The sequence below is a fragment of the Rhinolophus sinicus genome, chromosome 1, assembly GCF_057876585.1.
Source record: "Rhinolophus sinicus isolate RSI-liver-muscle chromosome 1, RSI-T2T, whole genome shotgun sequence".
Lineage (NCBI taxonomy): Eukaryota > Metazoa > Chordata > Mammalia > Chiroptera > Rhinolophidae > Rhinolophus > Rhinolophus sinicus.
Window position 1 is genome coordinate 4,585,709 of NC_142501.1, and position 26,663 is coordinate 4,612,371.

A 26,663-nucleotide genomic window follows, 5' to 3' on the forward strand; every position below is an offset into this window, starting at 1 on the left:
TACCCCCACACCCTCTCTTTTCGGCCAAGCACTTAGCGCCCAGCAGCAGAGCCCTCTGGGCCCCAGGCCTTTTCCACAGCAGCGAGCTATTTGCTAAGTACCTGCTCCCTGCTCAGCACTGGGCTCGGGGCAGTGAAGGACCCCTGCTCCCTCACCACGGGGAGGCCAGGCCCTGAGTCACTGAGTGGGTAAGCCCACGAGGAAGTACAGGTGGCACATACAGAACATGTGCTTAGGGACCAAATACCAGACAGGATGAGAGCCAGGAGGGATGCATCCGGAGAACCAGAGCCCTGGGAGGTACCCAGTGAGGTCTTGTAAGATGTAGAGAGGGGTGTGCCCAGTAGAGGGGACAAGTCTATCTGTCCACCTGTCCACCCATCCATCCACTCACCCACTGATTGATCCATCCATCCATCCATCTATCCATCCACTCACCCATCCATCCAATCACCCATCATCCATCCACCCACCTATCCATCCACTCACCCACCCACTGACCCATCCACCCACCCATCACCCTATGTGCACTGAGCACTCCCTAGCAGCGAGGCCCTGGTCCCAGCTGTGGGACGTCAGCGATAAGGCAGCAGCTACCTTCACTCAGAGCCTCTCTCCGGAGTCCAGCTCAGTACAGGAAATGAAATGCAGATGAAGCGGGAAAGTCAGGACACTCCCTACGTGCCACAGACAGCCTCTCTCTGCCAGCCTGGCCTCATCCATGCAGACGAGGGTTTCAACAGGAGGGGGCCAACCCAGGAGTGGCACAGGATGGGAAAGGCGTGCTAGGCTGGCAACTGCTCTGCCCACTGCACATGGGAGCTCAGGGGTGCCACCTGGAAGTGGGGACCACACCCCCTTTCTCACAGCTCAGGGAGCTCGTGAGGTGTCCAGTGGGGCAGGACGCAGAGCAGTGATGAGAGAGCCACAGAACTTTGCATTGTTCCTGACCTAACAGCCCCCATGCAAATCGATTCTGTCATCTTCCGACACACCCGTCAGACGACAACGCTGGACCCTGACAGAGCCATGACAACAACACAAACAGGGAGGCGTGTGCAAGCTCCCTCTCTGACTTGACCCCTCACCCCAAGACCCCCGGAGTCCTGGGCCCCCAGAAGCAGCAGTGGGGAGGCCCAGTGAGGGCAGGACCCAGGGGTCTCCCCACTGAAGTGTGAGCTGCAGGGCAGGGGAGGTGCTGGGCTGGGCGCTGAGCCGAGGGTGCCCCGTGGGGTCCGGGGCCTCCGTGCTCCAAGGTCTGTCCTGGACAACAGGGATTCAGGGCCAAAGAGGCACAGGGAATGCTGACAGAGCAGGTTCTCGCGGGCCACGGGAGTGATCTAGAAAAACGCGATTCTGGCCAGCTCAGCGGGTCAGACAAGTAATTTTCTTAGGGGCCAATGTCAGTTTTTCCTGGATAAATTCTGTATGATATGGACCTCCAGTCTCATCTCTGGGACCCGTCTTCATCTCCACTTTTTCCCTTCCTGTCTGCCTGGGTCACCCATCTGCCATCCTCACCAAAGGGCAGGAACCACTTAATAAGCACATGGCCACGGGGGCAGAGCCGCCCAGTCTTGGGCACGGAGCTTATCCTCTCAGGTCAACATCACCGAAGAGCAGTTTTAAAACAACGAGACCCCCCAGAAGGACATCTGCAGGCCCAGGTCGGTCCACGGGGCTGGCCCCACGGTATCTGACAAACCAACCCCACACCTAACACATACCCAGCAGGCCTGGATCGGCTGCCTCGCCTCTTTCGACACGTCCCACAGCGGACAGCTCCCATGACCTTTCTGTTTTCAGAAGACATCGTTGGTGAGAAAGCTCTCCCTGACCCTGAACCAAGCAGACTGGCCCCACACCTTCCTTCGCTCCAGGGCCCTCCGTTAGGTCTAGGCATCCAGAGGGAGGCCCTTCGGCCTCAGGAGGCACCTGGCCACCCTCCTGCTCGCCCCCGACCAGCTTCTCCAAGAAGCCCTCCCACAGGATAACAGCGCCACACGGACCCACTGTGGGTCAGAGCAGGAAGGGAGCTTCTGGGAGCATTGAGGGCTCAGGAGCAAAGAGCACCCTCTCCCCGAGTCACAGTCTCCAGGAACTATCACAGCCGCCTGCCCGTCTGTGCCCATCGTGAACCCACATGTCTGGCAACGGGCAGCTGTCGGTGGCCCAGAGATGATGGAGACCCTGCCCCTGAGGGCTCAAGACGCCAGGTGTGACATCCTAGGGGAGCACCCTCCAGCTCATTCAGGGAGGACTCCACAGGCCCTCGCGTCAACACAGGAAGAAGAAACAGCTTGGCAACACAGAACCCGCACACGGGGAATGGAGCGTCAAGCTTCGCCTAGCCACCAGGAAGCCCTGAGGCCCCCACCCCACCCCAGGATTTCCCTCGAAGATCCAAATTCCACAGCAAGCGCTTTGGGGCAGAGCCTATGTGTGCAACTCCGTGCTGGAGAATTCCCTTCCGAGCCTGCACCCAGCAGGCGATTGATACGTGTACACCCCTGCACAGAAACTACGGGCTAGCGTGGGTTTGGGCCAGAAGGTAGGGGCAATCGAAATGCACTTCGGGCTACACACAAATGCACGATGCCTTCATTTACCTATGGGCTTCTTTAACAAACGTAGGTGCCTGCCGCCCGTCCCGAGCCCAGTGCATTTCCATTTCACATTCTTCACCCTGTGCCATTTTCTCACGGGATCATCTGTTCCCTTCAATATTTAATAACTGAAGGACGCCGCTGTACATTTGGCTATTTCCTCCTGTCCGTGAGGAACGACAGTCTGCTTTCTGAGAGAAAGTACTCCAGAAATTGAATGGAATTTGAACACTGCCCAGAAGGCATTTTACAGATGGGGGAGCTAAGGCCATCACACTGGTGGCTGAGCCAAGAACTAGAAGCCTGGTCCCAACTTCAGACCAAAGCACCTTCCTCGCCCCATGTCAGCTCTCCCTCCCACAGACCAGGAGGGCAAGGGGTGACCTCCCTGGCACACGGGTGCAGGTTTAGCAGCAACCACATCTCTGTGGGTCCTTTCGTCCACAATGTGCTGCCCAGGTACTGAGACAGAAGAGAGCGGAGGAAGGGACAGGGTTTCCTGTACAAACTCCAAGTCTGCCCGGGCTTTTCTGCCATTCGCTCTCCTACTCACGGAGCTCCTACTGGATGCCGAGTGTCACCGAGGTGTGCAGGGTCTAGAAACCAGGTCCAGGCAGGCTGGCGGGAACCAGGACTGGTGTTGCGGGCATGGTGGGTACCAGGAACCGTGTCCCCGGCCAGAGGCTATTGCATCCCCGTGGACAGGGGACAGGCCACATCCACACGGCAGACAAAAGGGGACACACAATGGGAACAGCTCTAAGTACCTCTTTGGAGACATCTCCAGGACACCAGGTAAGTAAGAGGAAAGTGAGAACGTGCTGTCATTTAGCTAAGGGGGAAGGTGAGACAAATACACATTATTTGCTGCCATAAAAAAGTCAACGGAACGATAAACTGTAAAAGACACTTGGTTCCCTGCAGAGAAAGAAAAGGAATGGGGCGGGGGGCGGGCGGGCGAAAGGGAAACCCGATTTCTCTGCACACACCTGGACTTTGGGACCCAGGTAAACAGTGTTAGGTAACTACAGAAATAAATGCAACTTTCAAAAGAACGCGTAATGGGACAAAATGCCATCTCGCACCTCCTGAGAGGAGGCAGTGAGGACACAGCATCACACCTGTGACACTCCTGACCGTATCTCCTGAGGGGGCAGCAGACAAAGCCAAACTGAGGTCCACTGTACAAAGTAACTGACCCGCACTCTTCAGAACTTTGCTCAGGAAACAGGGAGAGGACAGCTTGCTGCTTCAGGTTACAGGAGACTAGAGAGGCATGACATGCAAATGTTCCATGTCCCAGGACTTTCTTTGGCCATAAAGGACATTACAGGAACAAATAGAGCAGTCAGAATAAGATCTTAGATTAGATAATGGTATCATGTAAATGTTAGTTTCCTGATTCTGATAACCGTAGAGTGTTTAGATAAGTGTTTGCTTTCAGGAAAAACACACAGTACACAGAGCTGAAGGGACATCGTGTCTGCAAATGACCATGAAACTGTACAGAAAATAAAACACATGGATGGAAGGACGGAAGGATGGGTGGATAGATGGATGGGATAGAAAGAGAGAGAGACAAATAAACATCGTAAAACGTTAACCTCTGGGGAATAATCTGGCTGAAAAGTGCACAGGAATTCTTTCTGTACTCACAACTTTCCTGTAAGTCTGAAATTGTGTCAAATAAAAAGTTAAAAGGAAAAAAATCAAGCTCTAAATATCTAAAGCAAACAAACAAACAAAAAACCAAAAAAACAAATGAACCCATTTGTTTTTGAGGGAAAAACTCCTTCAGGCGACTTTCAAGTAACTTAACTGTACATCCCTAGCGGGACACTCCCTGGGGACAAGCAATGGGAAATAAACACAATCTGTGTGGCACTGGTGTTTTATTGAGACTGTGGGGTGTGTTTTTGTGGGATAAAACAGATTAGTTGCTGGTGTCACTCACCAAAGCCAGCATTGTTTGGTGTGCAAGAGTCAGAAAAGGTGGATGAGGTTAAGTAAAGTGGTCACGGCATGAAAGCAGGGACACCTGCACGCCCGCGTGCACAGCAGTATTGCTCACCATCAGCCAGAAGTGGAAGCAGCCCCGTGTCCACTGAAGGATGACGGACAAACACAGCGCGGTCCATCCACACAGCGGGTGTCACTCAGCCTTCAGCAGGAAGGACCTCCTGACACCTGGCACAGCGTGGACAAACCTGGAGGCCATCATGCTCAGTGACACAAGCCAGTCACAAAAGGACACATGCTGTGTGACTCCACTCCCACGAGCTGTCACATTCATAGAGATGGACAGAATGGTGGGCGCCAGGGGAACGGGAGTTGTGGTTTAATGGGACAGAGTTTCAGTTTCACAAGAAGAAACGAGTCCTAGAGATGGTGGTGGTGACGGTCACACATTGTGAAACGTACCTAACGCCCCTGAACTGTGCACTTAAAAATGATCAAGATCGTAAATTGTATGTGTGTGTGTGTTTTACCACAATGTTTCTTAAAGAAGAAACCCTGGGTGTACATTTGAATTATCAGAATGAAGTCATGAAGCCCTCGCTCTGCCACTGACAAGGAACAGAAACAGCAACGAGCAGCGACCCTAGGATCCTGTTGGTCTCTGGACACCACTTTCCACCACGAGGAACCAGGGCGGCATCTCGCTGGCCTGGCCTCCAGGGAGACAGTAGCCCTGGCGATGAAGACACATCAGCGAGGTTTAAATCCACAGTCTCATGTCACCAAAACCCACGAGCGCCCCACACCCTCATCAGTCACCTTCGGGGTTTCTCTAAGTGGAGAATCAAGTCATCGTTTTGAAAACTGGAAAATAAAGGAAAAACTCAAGCACGTATTCTGCCTTTCCTGTATGAACTATCGCTCGGAGCAACCAATTAGGTTTTCGGAAACATATCAGTTAATAAACGGAGAAAGAGCAGAAGTAAAAATTTACTATTTCACAACCTCTAATGAGATGATGGGTCAAAGCCTTAATGATGGAGGTTGGGACGCTGAGGAGAGCAACTGCCTCAGGGGTACACACACCACAAAGGGGTCCTCCCAAAGGCCACCAGCTCCCAGCAGCCCCTTAGGACCGGGACACATTAGGTCACATGGTGAGTCCATGGGACGCCCTGGGCAAAGTCCGGAGTGGAGACCCCACCACAGAGGGCCTGGCTCCTCAGCAAAGAGCCGAAAGAGGCAGAGACAGGCGGCTGAGCAAGACACTGAAGGGAGCACACGCCAGTCACACGCGTGCAGCTTCTGCAAAACAATGAGCCGACTGGGGATATCTGAGCTCAAGCGGGATGCCTGATGGTATTTAAAACAGAATGAGCTGCACACTAAAGTGTTTACAGATGAAATGACAGGATCCTGGCAGGCATGTGCGTCAAGAGTCCCTGGGGCAGGGCTGTAGGTGGGGCGTGGGGGAGAGCGGCCCATGAGCCCGTCCTGCTGACGCGGGCGGTGGGTGTGGGAGAGGTGCGTGCCACTACTCACTCGCTGTGTCTGCCTCTATCTGAAATCATCCATAATTTAAAAGAATGCCCCTAAGTGCCACACCAAGGCTGTCCAAGCTGAACTCTACACTGTCACGCCATCAGCCACCCAGGAGTGCAATGAGCCACTCCCTGGAGCAGAGGACAGACCACGAGAACTGGCCCGAGGACACCGGCAACGCTGCTGCTCCGTGGTCAGGAGCCTCCTTCCAACAAGGAGCCTGTTCAGCCTGACGGGTGCCCCTGGGGGTCCCCGCTGTCCTGCACACCCATCCCCCGATGGACCCTCGCTCCCCACCCGCATCTGCGTGGTAACCCTTCTCCAGGAGGCCTCCTGCTCCCCATTCCAGCCAGGGGCTCCCATGGTAGATGCTCTCACAGACCCTTCCCCTTTCACTGACAGCACTTGGCTCTGCTGGCTCATCCGGCCTCATGACACCGCCAATATTTGGCTGCTCGACACACAAAAGGCAATTTCACGAGGCTCCGTCCCCTGAAGCGGTGGCACCGGGGTGACGCCTCACAGCAGAATCTGTCCAGCTTTGCTGTGCGGGCCACCCAGAGCAGCCTGCATACGCGGGTCCCATCAGCACTGACGGGGGGGACGGCCGCCCTCCGTGCACACAGACCCCTGTGGAGCTCAGCACAAGCCGAGCTCAGAGGCGCTGGGCTGCCCGGACCTGACCAGGTCATCACCGTCTGCAGCCCCGGCTCCCCAGCCAGCTTGGCGACAACCTCAGACTTGTGGGGACACCACGTCATCCCCAGGGCCGTCCTCAGGGCCACAAGTGCTCAGGCCCTGCGGGAGAGACACGTACCTGCACGCACACAGACCTAACTGCCCCACACACACGTGCACACGTGTGCCTGCTAAGGGGAGACTGACCAAGAAAAGGGGTTTGGAGGGAGGACGGGGCTGCAGCACTTGGGTGGCGGGACAATGTGTGGAAATGCAGTGACAACCATGTCGCCCATTTCCCGGGAGAAGGAGGCAGCACCCCCCGAGGCCTCCCACCACAGCTCCAACACCGCCTTCATCTGCAGCTGAGGGGTCCCGCGTGGCTGCAGAGCTGGGGTGCCCGTGGCTAGAGCTGAGACAACACTTAGTGTGCGAACAACGAGGGATCCGCAGGACGGAAGGAGGGAGATGACACAGGTGAGGATACAGAGAGGCCAGAAAGGGCCCCGGGCGGCTTGGCCCCGGGCATCAGCGGGAGGCCCTGGCCAGGCCTGACACCCGAAGGGAGCTGATCTGCCCAGGGCCCTGCCTCCTGCACCTGGGCAGCTCTCTGGTTCACGTGGCTGAGACATGACTGGCTCTGGGCACACAGGGGGTAAAGCGGCTTCTTCCTGTATTTTTTCATAGTGCCATTCACAGCCTAGAGTCAGCTGTGAAAGTGTCCCACAGTGAGGCACGCTTGTGGGCTTCCGGGCTAGTCTGCCCGGTTTAGGACATTACCCAACAGTGGGGTCACTATTCACTTAGCCCTCCATGCCAGGGTTTCCTCACCTGTAAAGCAGGGAGGACACGGGGTGGGGAGAGGATCAAAGGCAACGTGTGAAATGAGATAATATCTGTACGGAAACTTCTGGAAGGATCTTTCTCGTTATCACGACCCCAGCCCCTCGCAGCAGGAATGTACGGCTAAGCAGCGCAAACAGCTGAGCCCTGACGCAGTGCGTGCAGCCAACAGACAAACAACGAAATCCCGCGCTGTCCCTCCCAACTCGATGTGTAAACTAAACAGAACAGAACAAAGATAACATCTCAGCTCCTTCAAAGCGCTCTGAGGAGTTCTGAGTTAACTGCTGGAAACAGTAACAACGCAGCAGACGCACTAAAACAATCACATTTCCCAGGGAACATTTCATTCCCTCCCTGGGACACTGTCCTTTGCCCCAGAGAAGGATGACATCGTCACCATGCAGAGCAGCAGAGGCAAGATCAGGCTCAGTGGGCAAAAGGCCGTGTGCGGACGTCCACATGGGGCTGCAACTGTCCCCACCACGAGTCCAGTGACAGCTGTTGTGGGCCAGCTGTGCTTCACCAAGACGACGTCCGTGCTGCACCCCGCCCCCCGGCCCCCACTGGTACTCACGTAAGAAGTGTTTTTCCAACAAGGCGATTTCCAGGTGACCTTTGATCTCATTTAATCGATCAGACTCTGTCCGGTTGAACTCCTGGACTCCTGCAGCCATGATGAGGGTCCCTGGACCAGCCTAGAAGAAAAACAAGTCTTCAGAGGAGCTGCCTCAAAGCATCCTGTATCCACGCCACCAATTCCTAAGGGGCCATGAGGACCCCATGTCTGCACAGGCTGGGCCCAGAGCCCCCCCCAAAACCCCGGAGACAAGGCAGGCGCAGGTTCCGCCTTAAAACCCACATCAGCTCCCCTCAGCTTCGCAGGCTGGCAGAAGGGACATCTGTCATCAGGGATGAGCTCAGAGCCCCCGTGAGGCGGCTCTCAGAAATAAAGACCAAGATTCAAACCAGAAGCCTCTTGGTCACAACAGCGCCGTCAGGCTGCAGGGGGCAGGACATCACTGAAACCTGCTGGCGAGCGTGGTAAGCTCCCGGGAGAAGGGCAGGTCCAGCCACAGGAGCCCAGTGGGGCGGGGGGAGGCCAAGTCCACTGCCAGGCTGTATAAACCTGAGAGGTCAACCGCTCCCAGAGGCCTCGTCCTGTTCCACAGAGGGCTCATTAAAGCCAGCACCTGGCATCCCCACGGGCTGACGGCAGGCTCTGGTGACAGGTGACTCTGTCTACTGTCTCGTGCCCAGGGGCCTAGCCCAGGCGGCCACCTGGTGTCCTACTGATTGGAGGGAAAGGGCACTGCCAGGCCTGCCCAGGCACAGCGAGGGCCACTCGGTTCACACACGGGACACTTCCGGTCACCCCCACAACTGCATCCTGCGGCTGACCTGGTACGGAGTGGCACCATGTACCCCACCCTGCGAGGGGGACCTGACTCCCCAGTCTTGGTCTCCACGACCCCCTCTGGGCTGGGACAGGGTAGAAGGGGACATGCAGACTGGACAGGGTCCACCCCTGGAGGAGCAGCCCCGGTGAGGCTGCAGCCCAGGCAGGAGGAGTTGCCATCAGGGACCTGCAGGTTCTGGTAGGACCCCCTGGCCTGTGGCTGCCCTGTGCTGGCACTTGAGCCCTCAGCCTTCCAGCTGCTCTGCCGGCTGGAGCCTGAGGCCCCAGGGCAGGACCGGGCCAGGTTTAGCTGCTGCCACTCGGGCCTGGTGGGGCACCAACCGGGAGACTGGGGCAGTGGGCAGAACGGAGGGTGACGCCACCTGCCCTGCCACGGGGAAGATGAGACATGCTTGCCTCCAAACAAAAGTGTCCATCCCCTGCTCATCCCCCACCTTGGTGGCCGAGGGGTGGCCACACAGCAGCGGGCAGAGGCTGGCCCGGAAGGCGGCTCTGCACTGATTTGGAGGCAGATCACGCAACTCCATTACATCCAGCCACCTCCCCACCAAAAGCAAAGACGTCCTGCGGTTTACTCAGCCAAGTCCAAATGCACTCACCCATGTCCTCGGATGGCTATAATTCGTGTCAGTCTCTGAGTCACTGGAATTAAGTTCACCTGGAAATTGCTCAGAGCTTCAAGAACCCCTACAGGGGCCCTGGATCCAACAGACCTTGGCCCTCAGCTGGGAGCCCGCTGGACAGCAGGGGCGGTGAGGGCTGCTCAGGGGAGCTGACCAGCTGGCAGGGGGCACGGATGGGGACAGCAAGGCCCTAAGGGTGGTGCTCCGAAACCCTGGGTGTGAACCCCTCCGCGAGCCCCTTGGTCCCCCCAGGCAACCCCTTCTCAGACCTCTCCAGATCAATGCTGAGCTGGGGGTCGGGGGCCTGGACCAGTAAGCTCGCCGAGGCTGCGGTGTGGCCGCCATAAAACCCAGGAGGTGGGCCCGGCCACTTCTTCTTCCAGCTGCCCCAGAACCACGTCTTCCAACTCTGCCTATGAGCGTCTCCTACAGCCTCTCAGGTGAGGACCCGCTTTCTCCTGCTCCTGGAGGCGTCTGCCCCTCTGCCTCCTCGTCCGTGGGTCACTCTAGATGGTTGCCCTCAATTCTAGACTCTGGTCCTCTCCTCCTGCCACCTCTCCCCACTGGCCTCTGACTGACTACTCAGTGGACTCCGGCCTCAGTCTCCCGTCTTTATCTTCAACAGCCCCCCCACCCCTGGCCACGGCCTGAACCTGGACCTCACCCCAAACTGCTCCACCCTCTCCCTGTCACCCTACCTCTTGGGCCCCCGCAAGCCCGCCTGCCAGCCCAGAACCCCACTTCTTGCCTCCTGCCCCGCCCCCCTTCCCTCCCCTCAACCACTGGGTCCAGGACACAGACAGCCCACAAGAAAGGAAATACGAATAAAGTCTGACACACCGCAGCATGGATGACCCGTGAGGACACTGCTGGGTGAAACAGGCCAGTCACAAAGGGACAGATCCTGCAAGGTTCCACTGATATGAGGGACCGAGAGGAGTGGGGTTCACAGACAGTCAGTAGGGTAGTGGGCGCCAGGGGCTGGGGCCAGGGAGGGGGCTGGTGTTCAATGGGGACAGTGTCAGTTTGGGAAGCGAGCAAGTTCTGGAGATGACGGTGGGGGCGGCTGCACAACCATGTGAACGTGCTTACTGCCACCGAGCTGTGCACGTAAAAAAGGTTAAAATGGTAAATATTATATATATTTTATCATAGTAACAAGAATGAAGCCTAAACACACACACACACACACACACACACACACACACACACACAACTGCCTTCCCTCAGAACAAAAGCCAGGGAACCACTCAGAGCCCCCATTCCCCAGCCGGTGAGCAAAACAGAAACGCCTGAGGCCAGCTGTGCCCGTGGCCAGGGTGTGGGACACGGGCCCTCTCGGCAGCTGTGGCAGACACACTGCACACCCAAGGGCACTGATGCCGCCGAGAGCCTGGGGCACCGAAAGGCTAAAAGGAGCAAGGACATGTCACACGCGGGACCCTGCACCCACATGCCCCACCCAGCAGAAAGAGCCCCAAGAAACACCAGGAGGAAAACGAGGGTGCAGGCCCTCACACAGGCCCTGTGCTCCCACCCCAGGCCCCTCACAGCCTCGCGGGTCAGCGGCCCCGCCCTCAGGGCAGCGCTGGGACGGGAGGGGCTGCCAGCCGGCACCAGCCACGGCTTCGTGGCCAAGTGAGGATCCGAGCCCAGGCCTGCGGACCCCCTGTGCCGTCCCCCTGCCACCTGCACTCAGACACGCAAATAGGACCGCTGTACTCCAGGTCCAGTCTGGTTCCCCATGCAGACAAATCCTAGAGCAAGGCCACTGCTACCAACGCTGGCTGGAAAGACAGACAGACAGCATGGAGCCAGGAGGACAGTCCGGGATCCCTGTCTGCCTCTGTCTGTCTCTCTTCCTCTCTCTGTGTCACTGTCACACACACACGCTGAGCTCAGAACCACATGTGGGGATTCCTGTTCCCGAGAGGCCCACCCTCGCCCCAAAGACCATGATACGAGAATCACAGCCCCCAGCCCCCAGGCTGGCACCGGCATACAAGGAAGACACAGTATCCTCGCAAGACAAGCCCGTGTTGCTCTGTGACACAACCTGCACTAGGAGACACAACGAGAGGGCCCCAGCCTGGTGGAGTAGCCGCCACCCCTGCTGGGGACACAGGCAAACGCCCGGGCAGGGCGCTCCCCCACCTGAGCAGCAGCCCGGGAGAGCAGCCTGGCTCTCAGGAGGCAGTGCCAATAAATTATTCATTCCTGCAAGGAGCTGACGCGCAGGCCTCTTCTTTGATAAAGCATGAATAATACAAGGAGGCCGAGAAGGAGAACGCACACAGGCCACGTCTGCAAAGAAAACCTGGCTCGGGTGTGCGGAGAGGAAACCAATGGGCCACCAAACTTGGTGTCCACACCGGGAGGTCACCCACAGGAGGTGAGGGATGGCTCTGGGCTTCTATGCTGGCAGTGGCAAGGACTCAGGCAGCCATGCTCACAAGGCGAAGAGGGGGCCACCGAGAGCCTGCCCCACCCCATCCCACCAACGGAACCCCAGCTCCCACAGGCAGGGCCCATTTCCCTCCGGAGCCGCGGTGCCTAGCTGAGGTGCCCACTGGGCATCTGCTGCCCATGCAGAGTGCCCCACCCACCGTCTCGGCATGGTTGCAGGGGGTCAGGGACACACGCCCTGGCATGGCCAGGCTGACCTGAGGGCAGCTGGCGGCAGGCCAGGGGCCAGCCGATTCCAGACAGTGCCCTGTCCACCCTCCCTCCCCCCAAGTCAACACTCCCAGGGGTCAGGCTGGGGCGTCATCATCTTGTCTACATGAAAAGTTTACCAACTGCCCAGAAAACCCATGAGGAAGGAAAGGAAATCTAGTTGCTGGACAGACCCTTGGTAAAAAACAGGCTGTTTTATCCTGGATCTGGGGACAAATCCCAGCAGACGTGAGGGGCAGGGCAGGTACAGGGGGAGCAAGCCCACTTGTCTCTGCCCACGCTCGGCCCGGCCACCTGAGGATGGGGGACCCCACACCACACCCAAGGCGTGGGGGTCTGAGGCTGAGTGGCGGGGAGGACACGCCAGCCCGCGGCGAGGCAGACTCACAGGGTCCCTCAGCTCCTCGCTGTCTCGGGGCGACGCCCGTGGCATCTTCAGGGGCACGTCATCTCCACATTCGGTGTCCGAGGCATTGGGAGACTCTGCTAGATCGAGGAAGTCATCTCTCTTGTGGCCTCTGAACCTGATTTTGTCCAGCCTCCTTAGCATGTTCAGCACTGAGCCCCTCTGCTTTACCTTAACATGACGGTCGGGGTCCCTGCAAGAGAAGAACGGGAGGCGTGGTCAGGGGGTCACGCGCCTGCGGGCCACCCGCCCAGGGCAGCACACCTGCCAGCCTCGCAGGTACAGTCCTTCCACACATGGCTTCAGGTCCAGAGCCCTGGGCTGCCACCAAGCCCTGTCCTCAGGGAGTGGCCCTTCTGTTACCCCAGCTGGCTGGGCCAGCGGCCCAGCTCCTGCCACTGTCACCTACCAATGCCAGCCCACACTGTGTCCCCCAAGGCAGAAGGAAGCCAAGTCTCTCAGTGGGACCTTCCTGGCCATAAAGATGGGGCGGCTGGACACCCTGGGGAATGGTCGGGGAAGAGCTGTAATGAACAGCGAAGGGGGGCAACCAATCTCACCAGTTCTCCTCACCGTTGAGAATGTGACCAAAGCTGTGGTTAAAGCTGTGGCCACAAGCACTGCCTGGGACAGCCACAAGTGCCCAGAAACCATCAGGACACTAGGCCTTGAGATGCCCAAGGTGCCCCTCTACACCCAGTGAGGCCCTGGCCTCATGCCCCCTCCCAGGGACACGGTCGGCCCAGGCCTCCCTTGCTCTGAGAAGTCTTCACGCACACGCCTGTCCTGGTGGTGGTGACACTGTGGGGGTTGCACTGTGCCCACATGGAGGGCACATATAGGTGTAAAAACGAGTACACGCCCAGGGATGGACGTGCCCTGAGGAGCCTGCTCCTGCCCCACTGCCCTAACCAGCCACGAAAGCCCAGGTGACTGCCCCGAACCCCAGGGGCCAGGGCATCAGTGGCCCTTCTGCATGTCTGAAGCCACAGCAGGGCCACGTAGCCCGACCATAGTCCTGGTCACAGCTGCTTGGCAGGGGCTGCAGGTCAGGGACCTCCCACGTACCCCAGCCCCTCATCTTCTGCAGGAGGTCCTGGGTTTGAGCAGAAGTGGGGGAGCTCTGGGCACACCTGGGCTCGAAGCCTGTTCTGCCGACCCCCTTTCTGAGCTTCAGCCTGCACCTCTGAAACGGGAATGACACCAGTAAGACTGACGCACCCTGAGAATTCCAGATGACACACATCGAGGCCTGACACTGGGTCTAGACCCAATAAACGGTATTATTTCCACACACAGCCGGCAGGAAGTGGGGTGAGCAGGATGGAATCCATCAAGCCAGCGCTAACCGCCCAGTTGGGGTATTTCATGGAGAACCACAAAGGCGAGGAGAAGAGCTTCCTGTTTTGGACTGGGCGGGCACAGAGTCTCCCAAAGGCCCATTAATCACAGGCCGGGGGTGCCGTCTGCAGCCCTGATGTGCCTGCCCTGCCCACCAAGGGCACCCACTCCCCTTGGCATCACTGCTCATGGCAAGAATACTTGCTACCAGTAAGGCTCACAAGTAGGTGTGCTGAGGTCAGCTGAAGCGCGCAGCACGTCAGGGAAAGGGCTGCAGGAGCTCCTGGGACAGGCACTTCTCGGAGAGCACTCAGGAAACTCCAAGGTGTCCCAATGTGGCCCCGGTGCAAAACCACAGGAAACCCAATGCATTCCCTAGAACCTCAGAGAGCCCAGGGGTGTGCAGGGCCATAGGGCAGGGCAGGCTGCCTGGGTCCCTGCTCGCACAGGGGGTGGGGGTGGGGGTCACATGACCAGCATCTGGAAAAGTATCTGTGTACAGGAGCTGTGAACTCCAGATAGACTAAAGGTTACGCAAACTTAAAAAAAATACAAACCAAAAAAAAAAAGAGAACTTAGTGCTTATCAAGTCCCTAGGGAGAGAGGGTAACGGTCTATTTAAGAGACAGAAAAAAATAATCATGAAGTAAAAAAAGTCCAACGGCCAACTGGACAAAAGTAAACTTCCATTTGTTAAAACAAAACAAAAAAAAGCAATGAAACGGGATATGCATAGCAAATCTGGTATGTGGAGGATTAACATCTTTGTTATGAGACAGCTTGAAGAAATCAGTGAAAATTACGGGACCGAACAAACTCCCTAAGCAGAGGAATTTGCGCCAAGAGGAAATTTACCCACTACGATTACTCGTGCAAAAACATCCAACTAAAAAGGAAACCAATGCTGGCCAACGTGGCCGGAGGCAGCAGGAACCGTGAACTCAGCTGCCCCCTGAACCAGAGGTCCGCCTGCTGAGATACATCGAACCCAACAGGTGGAGAACGTCTCACTCCCGCAGCGAGACGCGACACAGTGGCACTGCGTGCGGATTACCCACCCCCATGCGGGGTAGGGCAGGGAGCCCTGGAAAATCATGCTGGACTCAGGCAGCAAGCTGTCCCTGTGAGTGACAAAGGCAATGATAAAGTGTGGCTTCCCCGAGGTCACGCAAACAGGGGTCTAAAAAGACCAAAGGTAACACAGGAGCGTGTGTTAGGGTTGCAGGCTCAGAGGTGGTTTGTAAAACTTCTCTCCAAATGTCCTATAACGCTTTCCTATTATTTTTTAAAGTAAAACAAATAATAATAATAAAATAAATTAAATACACTGATAAAGGAAATGCAGCCATGTGAGACATTACTTCCTTTCATTTTCAGAAAGACCGAGAGATTCCTGTCACCTGGCACCAGACAGGCGGCGCTGAGGTTCCTGAGCTTGGAGCAGAGGCATCTGGCTGACACACCCCTGAGGAAGGCAGTCGGGTGCTGCTGTCACCCGGCCAAGCTCCGCTCCCTGCAGGCCTCTGCTTAGGGGGTTCTCACACTCCCTGAGGCTGGCACCGCCTTCCTTCCCAATTCAGAACTTGCTCCTGCAAGCAAATGAGGTGGCCGTACGGGCAAGGGGACAAAGCACCAAGTGTCTGGCCCTGCCACCCTCAGAATGCAGCACATGCCCCAGCCTCAGCGCCCGCATTGGGACCACGCACACTTGGCTCCCCAACGGGGCGTGTCCTCCCAGCCACCGGCTCACCCCAACCCCGGGCTCCTCTGCTGCTACTCACATCAGCCCACACAGAGGGGTCCAAACACGCAGCCCTCCCAACTGAGGGATCCCCAGAGGGTTCGCTCCCATCCCCAACACCCTGCTCCCCACCCCCAGACTCCTTGGGCTCCTCAAATGCATGGACGGTGCACGCTACTGTCAGATCAGGACCAGATGCCACAGCACCCCCACCATCCCCCTGGGATGGCACCAGCTGCCAGCCAAGCCCTCCATGTTGCACCCCTGCATTGGGCTGAGGCGTGGTCCCTCCCCAGACGACCTCATCTCAATTACGTCTGCAAAGCCCATTTCTAAGTAGGGTCATAGTCACAGGTTCTGGTGGACATGAACTTGGGGGACACCATTCAACCCAGTACACCCCCAACTTTCAGATGAAGACGGAGGACCCACATGGATGGTTGTCCACAGAGACAGAGTGGAGGGCTGGATCTCAGACACCAGTTGTGACCCAAAGAAAAGCTTTCCCCACAAGGCCAATGTCCCGTGAATCCATCTCAACAAACCTTACCTGCACCCCCATTCTGGGTGCTGCGGCCATGTGTCCCCCTGCCCCAGCCCCCATCTAAGCCTCCCTTTATCCAACCAGCCACCCACCCTGCACACATACCTGTCTCCCCAAGGCCCATGGGAGGAAGCACCTCCTCACATGTCCCCACCTAGAACCGGCCCTACTATGCACCCATCGGCCCACCGTGGACAGCTCCCTGCACACCCACCCCTCAAGGCACAGCTGCCACTCAGAGCAGTCCCCGCAGCCCTCGGAGCGGTACCCTCCCTGTACCTCCAGGAGGGAGAAACGCTCCCTGGCCGTGGCTATTCCAGACCCCTGCTCGGAGCATGGCAGTCTGCAAGGAAGCTGTAACTGTCTGCCAGAGAGCAGGCGAGACAGGAACAAGCTGGGGTCCAGGGCAGCAGGGCTCCCCAGCTCCAGGCAGCACCTCCTGGGCTCTGGGCTCTCTGCACGCAGGACTGGGTCCAGCAGAGCTGGCTACGGACACAAAGCACCCTGCTCTGGAAACCCGCTCAATGGCTTCTGGTCACACAAAGGCAGCAGTGTCTAGGGGACACTGGACGTGGAAACCACAAAGGACTTTATTTCCCCTCCCAGCCCAAGGTTTTAAAAAAAAACAGTGGTTCCTGGTCCCTGCATTTGCCACGTCCCAGCTGTTCTCCCTCCACATGCAGCGCACGCTACTCCCAGCTGCGTGCCGTCTCGAGTTCGGACAAGCACTCAGCGGGGCCTGGCTTCGTCGGCTGTTGGCCTGGTGGCTCTCCTGCTGATCCCGGGATAAACAGTGTCTGTGCTCCCACAGGAAGCAGCCGTCCTCCTAAACCACGTTCCCGCGTGGCACAGATGTTGAGCGAGAACTGAGCGCTTCCCTCCACCCCACGCCAAGCCGGTCCCAGCTGACCGCATGGTCCTCCGCCAGCTCTGTCCTCTGGGAAGATGGCCCTAAGCCCCGAGGTCTGAGCAGTCTGGGATGGCAACTGTGGATTTCAAGACTTTGCAGAGGGAACAAGAAGACCAGGGAGGAGGCATTGACCAAGGTCCAGCCCCAATCCACACCCCAAAGGCCCACGTCCCTGCAAGCTGTGCCCCGGGACCCCAGCACACACAGCGCCTGGCGGGCCCTGCAGGGGAGGTCTGGATGCCTGAGACCCACAAGGCCCGCCTGACCGCTGACCCTGTCCCCTGCCCCACACCAGGCTCAGGATGTCGGCGCACACCTGATGACCCATGGGTTTCCCCAAACTCGGGGCCTGTCTGGGAGCCACCTCCCTCACCCTGGGCACAGTCCGCGGGCCCCCAAATGCTCTTGGCGTCAATATGGAGGTTCTGCTGACTCTCAGCCCCACACCCACCCGCCTCCCTTAGAGCGCGCTGCTCACCTGCTGCCGCGCGCAGGTCAGAGCTCGTCTCAGCGTCCTCGCACCTGACGGCATCCGTACCCACCAGCTGCTCAGGGCATTGCCCTCCAAGGAGACCTCGATCACGTGAGATCGTGTGATCAGTCCACAGCCACCCACAGCAAGCACGGCCACCCAGCTGCGACGCAGGCCCCACCCTACGCCCTGCCTGGCCGGCACAGGCGGCCACAGCTCCCCACAGAGCCCCAAGAAAACAGCCGCTGCGGGGCTTCCCTGCCTCCGCACCTGCAGCTGCAGCCCTGCGGAGCCCTCGGGGGTCCTCGTCTGCGCCTGCTAATGAGCCCGACACTTGCAGGTCTGGGACACCTCCCATCCTGGCCCCTTCTCCTGAAATGCCATCATCCCGGTTGGTCTGCAGTCCTGGGACTTCCGACTAAGCTGACCCCTTGTTTCGGATCTGTGCCCCAGCCCCCCCGTTAGGATACACACGCCCCTGAGGGCGGAGGCACAGCCCTCTGGGTGATGCCCAGGGTCTGGCTGCAGACACTAGCTGGCTCGCACTGGGCATCACAAACCCTCACTGGGCGAATGAAGGAACCACGCGCAAAGGCAGGCGGCGCTGACTGGGCTGAGTCCATCCCTGCGGAAAGCTTTCCTGCGGCAGAGACCTCAGAGAAAAGGGCCGTCCGGGACTCTGTCCTCAAGCCTTGCCGAAGCCTATGGTCCCTAAATCTGTGAACACTACGGAAAATTTAAATCCAAGGCTTCAACAACCTGGGTGTTTTTCCAGGAGAAGGCCTGCATGGCTCCCCTTGGAGAAGCATCGTCGGGGGCTTTCAGTCTCACAAAGGTCAGAGGAAAATGCCCTTCTGCGAAGAGCTGACTTTCTCTGCACTATAATGGGAAAGCCACCTCGAGGGGCAGGGCACACGGAGGGCAAACCCTGGAGCAGAGCCAACACCAGCACCGGGACCCCACCGAGAGCCAAGGAGGACCAGGAGAGCAGACCAGGGACAGCTGGGAGGGTCGTGTTCGAGCTGCACCCCCTCCTCTGGGAACCAGGATCATGCCCATGGCCTAGAGAGGTCATGACCGTCCGGGGACTAGACCCCCAGGAATCTATGTGCAGAGGTTTGTAATAAACCTACACCGATATAACATGTACAGCACAACATAAATGATGAAGAAAACACACACCACTCTTAACGTCACGTCCATGGAGCCAACGGACGCTCACAGGACGCCTTCGCTAGCTGCTGCTGGACACTGCTCTCCGGTCAACCGTGACTGCCACTGATGAACAGTATGGTTCCGACACGAGTGTCAGCTGCTGTTTTGTTTATATTAACAAGACACAGCAAAGGTGGCCACGAAGGCACCAATCAGAACCTTACTTGTGAGTGTAGGACGTGACCAATTTCCTTGCTGAAGTAGATGACAGATGAAGTAACAGTTTGCTAATGGAAGAGTATTTCCTCAATTTTTCTGTGCTATTCAGAGTGAGTGACTACAGACGTCACACACTTTTAACTTCATCTGCTACCGTGTTTCCCCGAAAATAAGACCGAGCCGGACATCAGTGCTAATGCGTCGTTTGGAGCAAAACTTAATAGAAGACCCGGTCTAATATGATAATAATACCCAGTCTTATATTGGGTATAATACAACATAACATAATACAATATAATACTGGGTCTTAATATAAAAAAGGGTCTTACGTTAATTTTTGCTCCAAAAGACACATTAGAGCTGATGGTCTGGCTAGGTCTTATTTTCGGAAACACACAGTATTAGCATTTTCTGTCACTTTCCTAAGTCTAGGCCACCAACAAAACAAGTGAAGTCCTGGTTGGTCACACTTGCCTGTTTCTGTAGTGTAAACACCCCCGTGGCCATTTTCAAGGCACCAAAGTGCTGTCCACACCTCATTGGAAGAAATGCTCGTGGTTCTCACAGAATGTCCATCACCCGCACGCCAGAGATGCAAACTCCGTGAAGATCAAACATAGTAGGAAAACATAGTGAAATAACCCAGAAACGAGGAATTTCGAGTACTTAACACCTTTGTTTTCAATATCATGTATCTAATTGTAAGTGTGCACACTTTCACTTGTATTGACGACCAGCTCACAAAATTCCTGAAACTTGAACCATGGCACCTGCAAGCCAGGCTGCGCCAGCCCCGGTACACCCCCTCCTGCCCCTCCGAACACATGCGCAGCAGGGCATGGTAACATCAGGCCCTCACTCCGTGCTGAGCTCTGTCCTAACCCTCAGGAGACCTTGACTGCAGGGGTTAGCTGCAGCCCGAAGCCAGACCTGAGGGCGGCATGACCTTGGGTGTGTCACACAACCTTTCTCTGTGGCCCCAGCTTGTTCGTTTATAAAAGGATGTTAACAGTAGTCCCCACCCAAAGTGCTGTTGGAATAGTCCATAAAATTGTGCTGAGAGGACTCAGCCACTGCTCAGCAAGTAGGAGAAACAACGGTGAAAACAGCATTTAACAAAAATTGCTACCACCCTCAGTAGCCATCTCTGCGTGCATTATCGCTGCTTCACGTTTGGGGTGCTGTTTGATGGATGAAGGAAGCGAGGGTAAGAGGTTCCAGGACACCCTGAGAATCCCAGTCATTACCAGCTCCAAACAGGGAGGGTCCCAAACCCAAAGTCCAAGGGCCAGACAGGAAGAGACGTGTGTTTTCACTGTGCCCCAGGCCTCCCCTATGCCCCAAAGCCTACATGGAGCCCTGAATCTAAGGCAAGAATGACGTTCCCACAGTTGCTCACCTCCCCAACCACAGGTGTCATTATGTCCTGGTCACAACACTGAGAGAAAGGAACTATTGTGAAACCAACTGCAGATGAAGAAACTGAGGCTAGGGAAGGCAGAGTAAGGGAGAAGTGACACACGAGGAACATAAACCAACCTCACTCACTGGACTCCTGAGCCCATGTTTGCGCCAACCCTAGAGAGCCCAGCTACCCCACCCTCCCCGGCACAGGCCTCTATTGATGCATCCATCACACTGTATGACAGCTCACAGGCCCCTCTGCCTAGGAGACTGAGTGGCCTGGCAAGTAGCCACACAGGTGTTTATTTAAACAAAACAAAGCTAGCAGGAATTCCTACAGTTTAGGAACAGGGAGATAAAACCTCTGTGTTGGACAAGCAAATAAGCTAAGAACAGGAATTCATTTCTAGGGGGAGCAGCTTCTTCAATGGTCTCCATCACTCTTAGCGCCCAGGCCTTGGGAAGCCCCAGCCAATGAGACAGCTGGTAGGAAGCACCTTCCAGTCCCCAGCATTCCTCAGGACTTCCTACCATGGCCCCGGCCTAAGCTCCTAAAAGCAGAAAGGGGCGCCACTGGCAGCTGTCTAAAAACAGGTTGTTCTCCGAAGAATCTCCGTAAAATGCTGCAGGAGACGGAAGGCACAGGGCCAGCCTCCATGGTGCTCGGCAAATCTGTAAAGGGCCCTGTGGGGACAGAGCCCCAGAGAGCAGTTTCCAGGCTCTCTGTGGAAAGGTGTTGGCTCGGGTAGTAGATGGCCATCAGCTGTGACTAGTTGGCCGTCAGCTGTAGACGGTTAGCCAATTGGCCACTGATATAACTGCCATGGCTGTGCTGGTTGGTGAGTTGAGGAGTGTCGGTCAGTTGGCAGAAAAGCGGACAGCAGGTCACACGTCGTGTGAATCCAGCCTCCAGTGAGACTATAGTGGTGTGACTCCCCTACCTATGGCTCCGTGGGTGTTCCTTTGTGGCCTAGCCACATCCTGCGTTATGTGGGGAGCGGGAGCAGAGACCCCACAGGAAGCCCCGCATGACAGGCCCGGTCCTAAAGGTTTTGGGCCTGGTGGCCACACAGCCTGTCCTATCTTCTCAGCTCTGCTGTAGTCATGAAATGCGGGGTGGCTATGGATCAATTAAACATGATTTACAAAACAGGCAGCCAAGGGCTGGATTGGGCCACGTTTACTGGCCCTCGTCTTAAGGCGGGCAATTCATGCCTAACAGAACAAGACTCGCAAATAGGTCCCAGGACTTACTGGCCTAGTGACGGGAACTGGGCAGGCCAGCAGGAACCCGGCCCTCACTAAGCACTCGGCGCACACTCCCAGTGGCGTGAGCATCGCACACTCATGCTGGGGCCTCACCACCATCCGGCCTTCTTAAGGAAAGGAGTGAGGGTCCATGGTGAGGCCAGGGCAGCCTGGGCACTCTCCAGGTTCCCTGGCCAGAGGACCTCGGTGAGGGAGCCCCACATGTCTTTGTCCACCTGGGCGTGTATGAGGTGCTTCTCCCCCATCCCTCGTATCCCACCTGAGGCAGAGTGGCTGCTGGAAGGAGAGCCAGCTCTGAAGAGCCACTGGTGGAAGGTACTGCCCACCCCCCATTGGAACAGGGCCGCCCCTCAGGTTCAGGGCAGGGCTCGTGCTGTCCAGTGACAAACCAACAGCACAGGGAAAAAGACCTCCTGAAAGCAAGAGCCAGCGCCGAGCCCACCTGCTCCTGGAGCACCCCATCCATCCTTCAGTTCAGCCCCACTTCCGTCCCCCAGGCCCAGGGCGTGACGAGTGACCGAGGTTACTGTAAAGAACTCCCTGTCAAGGACAAGCCAGTGTGGAGAACTCCAGCACCGCCCCACACCCACCGCCTCACACAGCCCCTCAGGCGAGAAGAGCCTTTGCGTACTCCCAGAACACCTGTCCGCCCAGCACCTGTGTTTCAATGTGGTCCAGCTGAGGCCAGGGGCTCTGCCACGCCTCTCGCCGCAGACCCAGCCCCAGACATTTCCAGGCCCGGCGTGGGCTGTCAAGCACGCATGCCACCAAAGCCTTGCCACTTTAGAACAACACACGGCAAGAAGAAGGTGCAACCCACATTTCCTGCTCAGCTAGCTGGTCAAGAGAAGAACACATCCCAGGGCAGGCCTGGTAGCAGAGGGGCCCAGCTCTTGATATAAGCCTCTGTGCAAAACTCATGTCCAATAAAATAAAGCACATTAAAAAAAAAAAAAAACACAACCCCAAAGCCTCAAAGTCCTCTTTGCACCTGCCGCCCAGGTAACTGCCAGGCTCCAGTGTGGTGACAGGTGAGTCTTACACAAGAGTCTCCTGGCTGGGCCCACAGCACAGTGGGCTCTGCAGGCAAAAGGGGACAAGCTGCATCTGAGTGGCCCCTACGGCACGTCCCAGTCACTGGGTGCTCGGGTCCAGCAGGGATTAAGTGACAGAATATAGCACAGGAACTGTGAAAGTCTTACACACGGGAGCACTAGGTGACAATGAGCTCTTCAAGAAGTGTTTAATGAGCACCTACGATGTTCCAGATGGTCTCCTGCTGGGATGCAGGACGTGCTGCCCTGACCTTCCAAAGAAGAAGGAGGATGCACCCGGGTGAGTGGGGACGGACAGACAGCCACGGGCCAGGGAAGGCCACTGCAGGAGGTGACGGCTGCACTGCAGGCTGACAGGACCAAGGAGCCTGTAGAGGAAGACAGTCTGGGAAAAAGGGAGGCAGGGGAGTCCTTTCGCAGAACAAGCCAGAAGGAACGGTGGAGACGAGCAAACAGAGGGGGCCGTGAGGTGCTCAGGTCCCTTCCGGGTCACAGCGTGGGGTGTCGGCCGCCAGGGCAGGGGAGAGGGGGCGGCCTGGACCTGGCTGGGCAGGTGGCAACCCACGCAGGATGTGCTGACACAATGAGGGGGGAGCGAGGGCAAGGAGCAGCCCAGGACAACTCGGCCCCACCCGCAGTCATTTCACTGACAGGCACGCTCCCTGAGAACAAGCACACGACGACCGCTTTCACGCCTCACTGTGTGCAGTCCTTACGTCCCAGCCCACGGGGGGCCGGATTCCTGGCTCCTGCACACCTCACCGCTGGGGCTGGCTTTTGCTAAGAACTTAGTAAATGGGAGCACTGTTATCACGGTGTCTCCCCCCTTTGGAAAGAGGAGGAAACTGAGGCTAGAGAGGGTAGTCACAGCCATTACCAAGTGGCATATGGGGTCCAGGGCGCTGCAGGGCCAAGTGGCTCGGGCCTGCCCACGGGACCGGCTCACGGGCCTGCCTGGGGGCCCAGGGGAGCCGGGCTCACAGGGGAGCCGGGCTCACGGAGCTCCGACTTGGTCAGCAGAGCTTGGATACACCATATTCTGAAGCAAACACGCAGGCCTGCTTTCCAGCACCCACAACCAGGGAGTGTAAACCATTCCACGGGGGCTGTGGAGAACAGCATGGCAGTGCCTCAAAGAATTAAACACGGGGTACCGCAGCATCCAGCAAGCCCACTTCTGCATATACATCCAAAAGCACTGAAAACAGGGCCTCAGGCAGATTTGTATATACCTGTTCCTTACAACAGCCAAGAGGTGGAAGCAACCCAGGTCCACCTATCGACAGATGATGGATGAACACAGCGTGGTCTCTACATGCAGTGGAATATCACTCAGCCTTAAAAAGGAAGCAAATTCTACACGCGCTACAACACGGATGAACCTGGAGGCCATCGCGCTAAGGGAAACAAGCCAGTCACAAGAGGAATCACCGTGTGATCCCACTTATATGAGGTCCCTGGAGAAATCCAATTCACAGACACAGAAGGTAGCACGGTGGGTGCCGGGGCGGGTGGGGGATGGGAGTTCTCTCAGGGGGACAGAGTTTCAGTTCAGGAAGATGAGAAAGTTCTAGAGATGCGTGGTGGTGACGGTTGCACAACCTGTGAATGTACTTAATGCTACAGAACCGTATATACCTAAAAATGGTTAAAATGTTAAGTGTTTCATCGTATGTATTTTGTAACACATTTATATGTATATTTATACATATTATTTTATGTATATTTTACCATATTTATACACTAAATGGGGTGGCGGGAGGATGTGCGTAACCCTCTCTAAAATAATCTGTAACTCTAATGTGATTCCCCTTTAAAAATATACATACATATTTTGGAGAAACCAAGACAAGCGAGGCCATCATTGATTTTTCTCTTGTTTGGGGGAGTAAATAGGGATTTTTAAAAAATAAAAATGTTATTTATGTAAACAAATAATGGATTTCTAGTTGGCAGTTTTTGTACATTAGTAAATAAACTTCTTAGTTTTAATTTCTAATAAAGAGTGCTCACTAACTCACGACTGTAAAGGGGTTCGCAGGCCAGGGAGTCTGAGAACCACAGCCCACTCTACTGATTCCGGGGAGGGGCTGCAGGGACGGCCTGAGACCGGCCACGGCTCCGCCTACCCCAGCCCAGGCCTCAGGGCCTGTGTCCACCAACATAACCTGAGATGCCAGATGGGGGCAGAGTTGCCTCGGGCCTGCCACAGGCTGGGCAGTAGGAACCTTCATCCACTGACCCACTCACCCGGCACCTGGCACCCTGTGTGCCTGGGTGACAGCCCAGGCCCTCTGTACAAACATGCAACCCGCCCTCCCCCACCCACCGCCTTCCCCCATGCACTGTCCTCACTCCGCAAGCCTCATGCCTGCACCACACCAAACCTCCACACTCTCTCCCTCTCCACTTCTACCACACCCCTTGGGATTCAGGCCAGAGGAGGAACCTCGAAAGTCCATGCTTCCTCCTCTTGCAGTCCCACGCACCTCCCAAGCACACTACCACTTCCCCACCCCATCAGATTACAAATGCCCTCCCCCTCCACCCTCCCTGTCTTTGGAGTTCATGCACCTCTCAAGGGTCACAGAAGTCTCCTCCTCCAGGAAGCCCTCCCAGACTCCCACATCAACAGGAATCTCTCCATCCACGAACGCCCCAGCACTAGCGTACCTGGGCTCACACACTGTGTGCACATGGATACACACGTCACCCTGCACCACTGCCTTCTCCAAGCCCACCCTGCCTCTCTGTGCATGAGGGCTATGGTTCTGTCACACACCGGCCCACTGTGAGGGGCTGTCCATCACATTCCCTGCCTCAAAGGGTGCGGCCCAGCTGACTGAACTGAGCAGGCAAATCTACAACTTTTTGGTAAAGGGACCACATGAGCCTCGAGCCAACAGGTGCTGCCATCTTGGGAGACAGCCTGTCTGAGAATGAATTGAACACAGAGAAGACAAGATAACAGGGAAGGAAATAATCGGAAAACAGACCCAGAGACACTGGCCTGAGCACCTGTGCTGGCAGCTCTACACCCCCACGCCCAGGACCTGAGCCCGAAAAGGCCCCTCTGCTTCAGCAAGCCTGTGGTGGACCCCTCCATGCTGGATGTACAGGGCCATCTTATGCTTTGGGGAGACCCTAGACAGTGGCCTACATCCTCAACTGTAGAAGAACAGGGCGCGGGGGGGGGGGGGGGGACGGGACGGGACGGTCGCAGTGCCCGGGTGACACCTGTGGGAATTGGTGACAAGCTGGTGGCATTCTCAGGAGAGCATGAGCACTGCCAGCCTTATGAGATCGAGAAACTGCCCATTTCCACAACAGATACTTTGGGAAGAATAATTTTACAACTAAAGGAATCTTCGGCAGGACCCTTCAACAAACCGTTTGTAAACAGCAAGGTTTCCCGGGGCCAGGCAAGGCCAGTCTCCCCATCACCCACTCTGTTAGCAATTCCACTGGGAGAAAACACTGTGGGTAGCAAGACGCACCTGGGATTCTCCTAAATGACTCTCTAGAGGAGGTCCCCTTGGGGAAGCCTACAGAGGTCACTTTCCTGCACAGGTAATTAAAAGGCTACATGCATATTTTCTGGAACAAGTGTACCAGAGCCGTCGCTGGAGTGGCGCTGAGGCTGGCGTGGAAACGTCTTCCCCTCCAGCTTCCCCAGAGTGCTGAGACTCTCATTGCAGCACACACGTTAAGTGCAGGTTGCAGCACTAGGCGGTACTAACTCTTTAAAAATTTGCATCCACAAGCACAACTATGGAAAAAATGGCTCAAGGTCCATACTA

The 26,663-nt window shown here is 56.6% G+C and overlaps 1 protein-coding gene across 3 annotated transcripts in view; it reads right to left on the minus strand.

Annotated features, from left to right (window-relative positions):
• GRAMD4 (GRAM domain containing 4) overlaps nt 1–26,663 on the minus strand; it is a 76,122-nt gene that overhangs the window by 29,485 nt on the left and 19,974 nt on the right. For 2 of the 3 annotated variants that reach the window (XM_074326590.2, XM_088795806.1), the window contains exons 2-3: nt 12,736–12,946; nt 8,206–8,326 (exon numbers count right to left, since the gene is read on the minus strand). In XM_074326590.2, the coding sequence (XP_074182691.1) occupies nt 8,206–8,326; nt 12,736–12,946 (332 nt within the window). Of the gene's footprint in view, nt 1–8,205; nt 8,327–8,490; nt 8,628–12,735; nt 12,947–26,663 lie in introns of those variants that run through there. The other variant, XM_074326591.2, reaches the window with a different exon arrangement.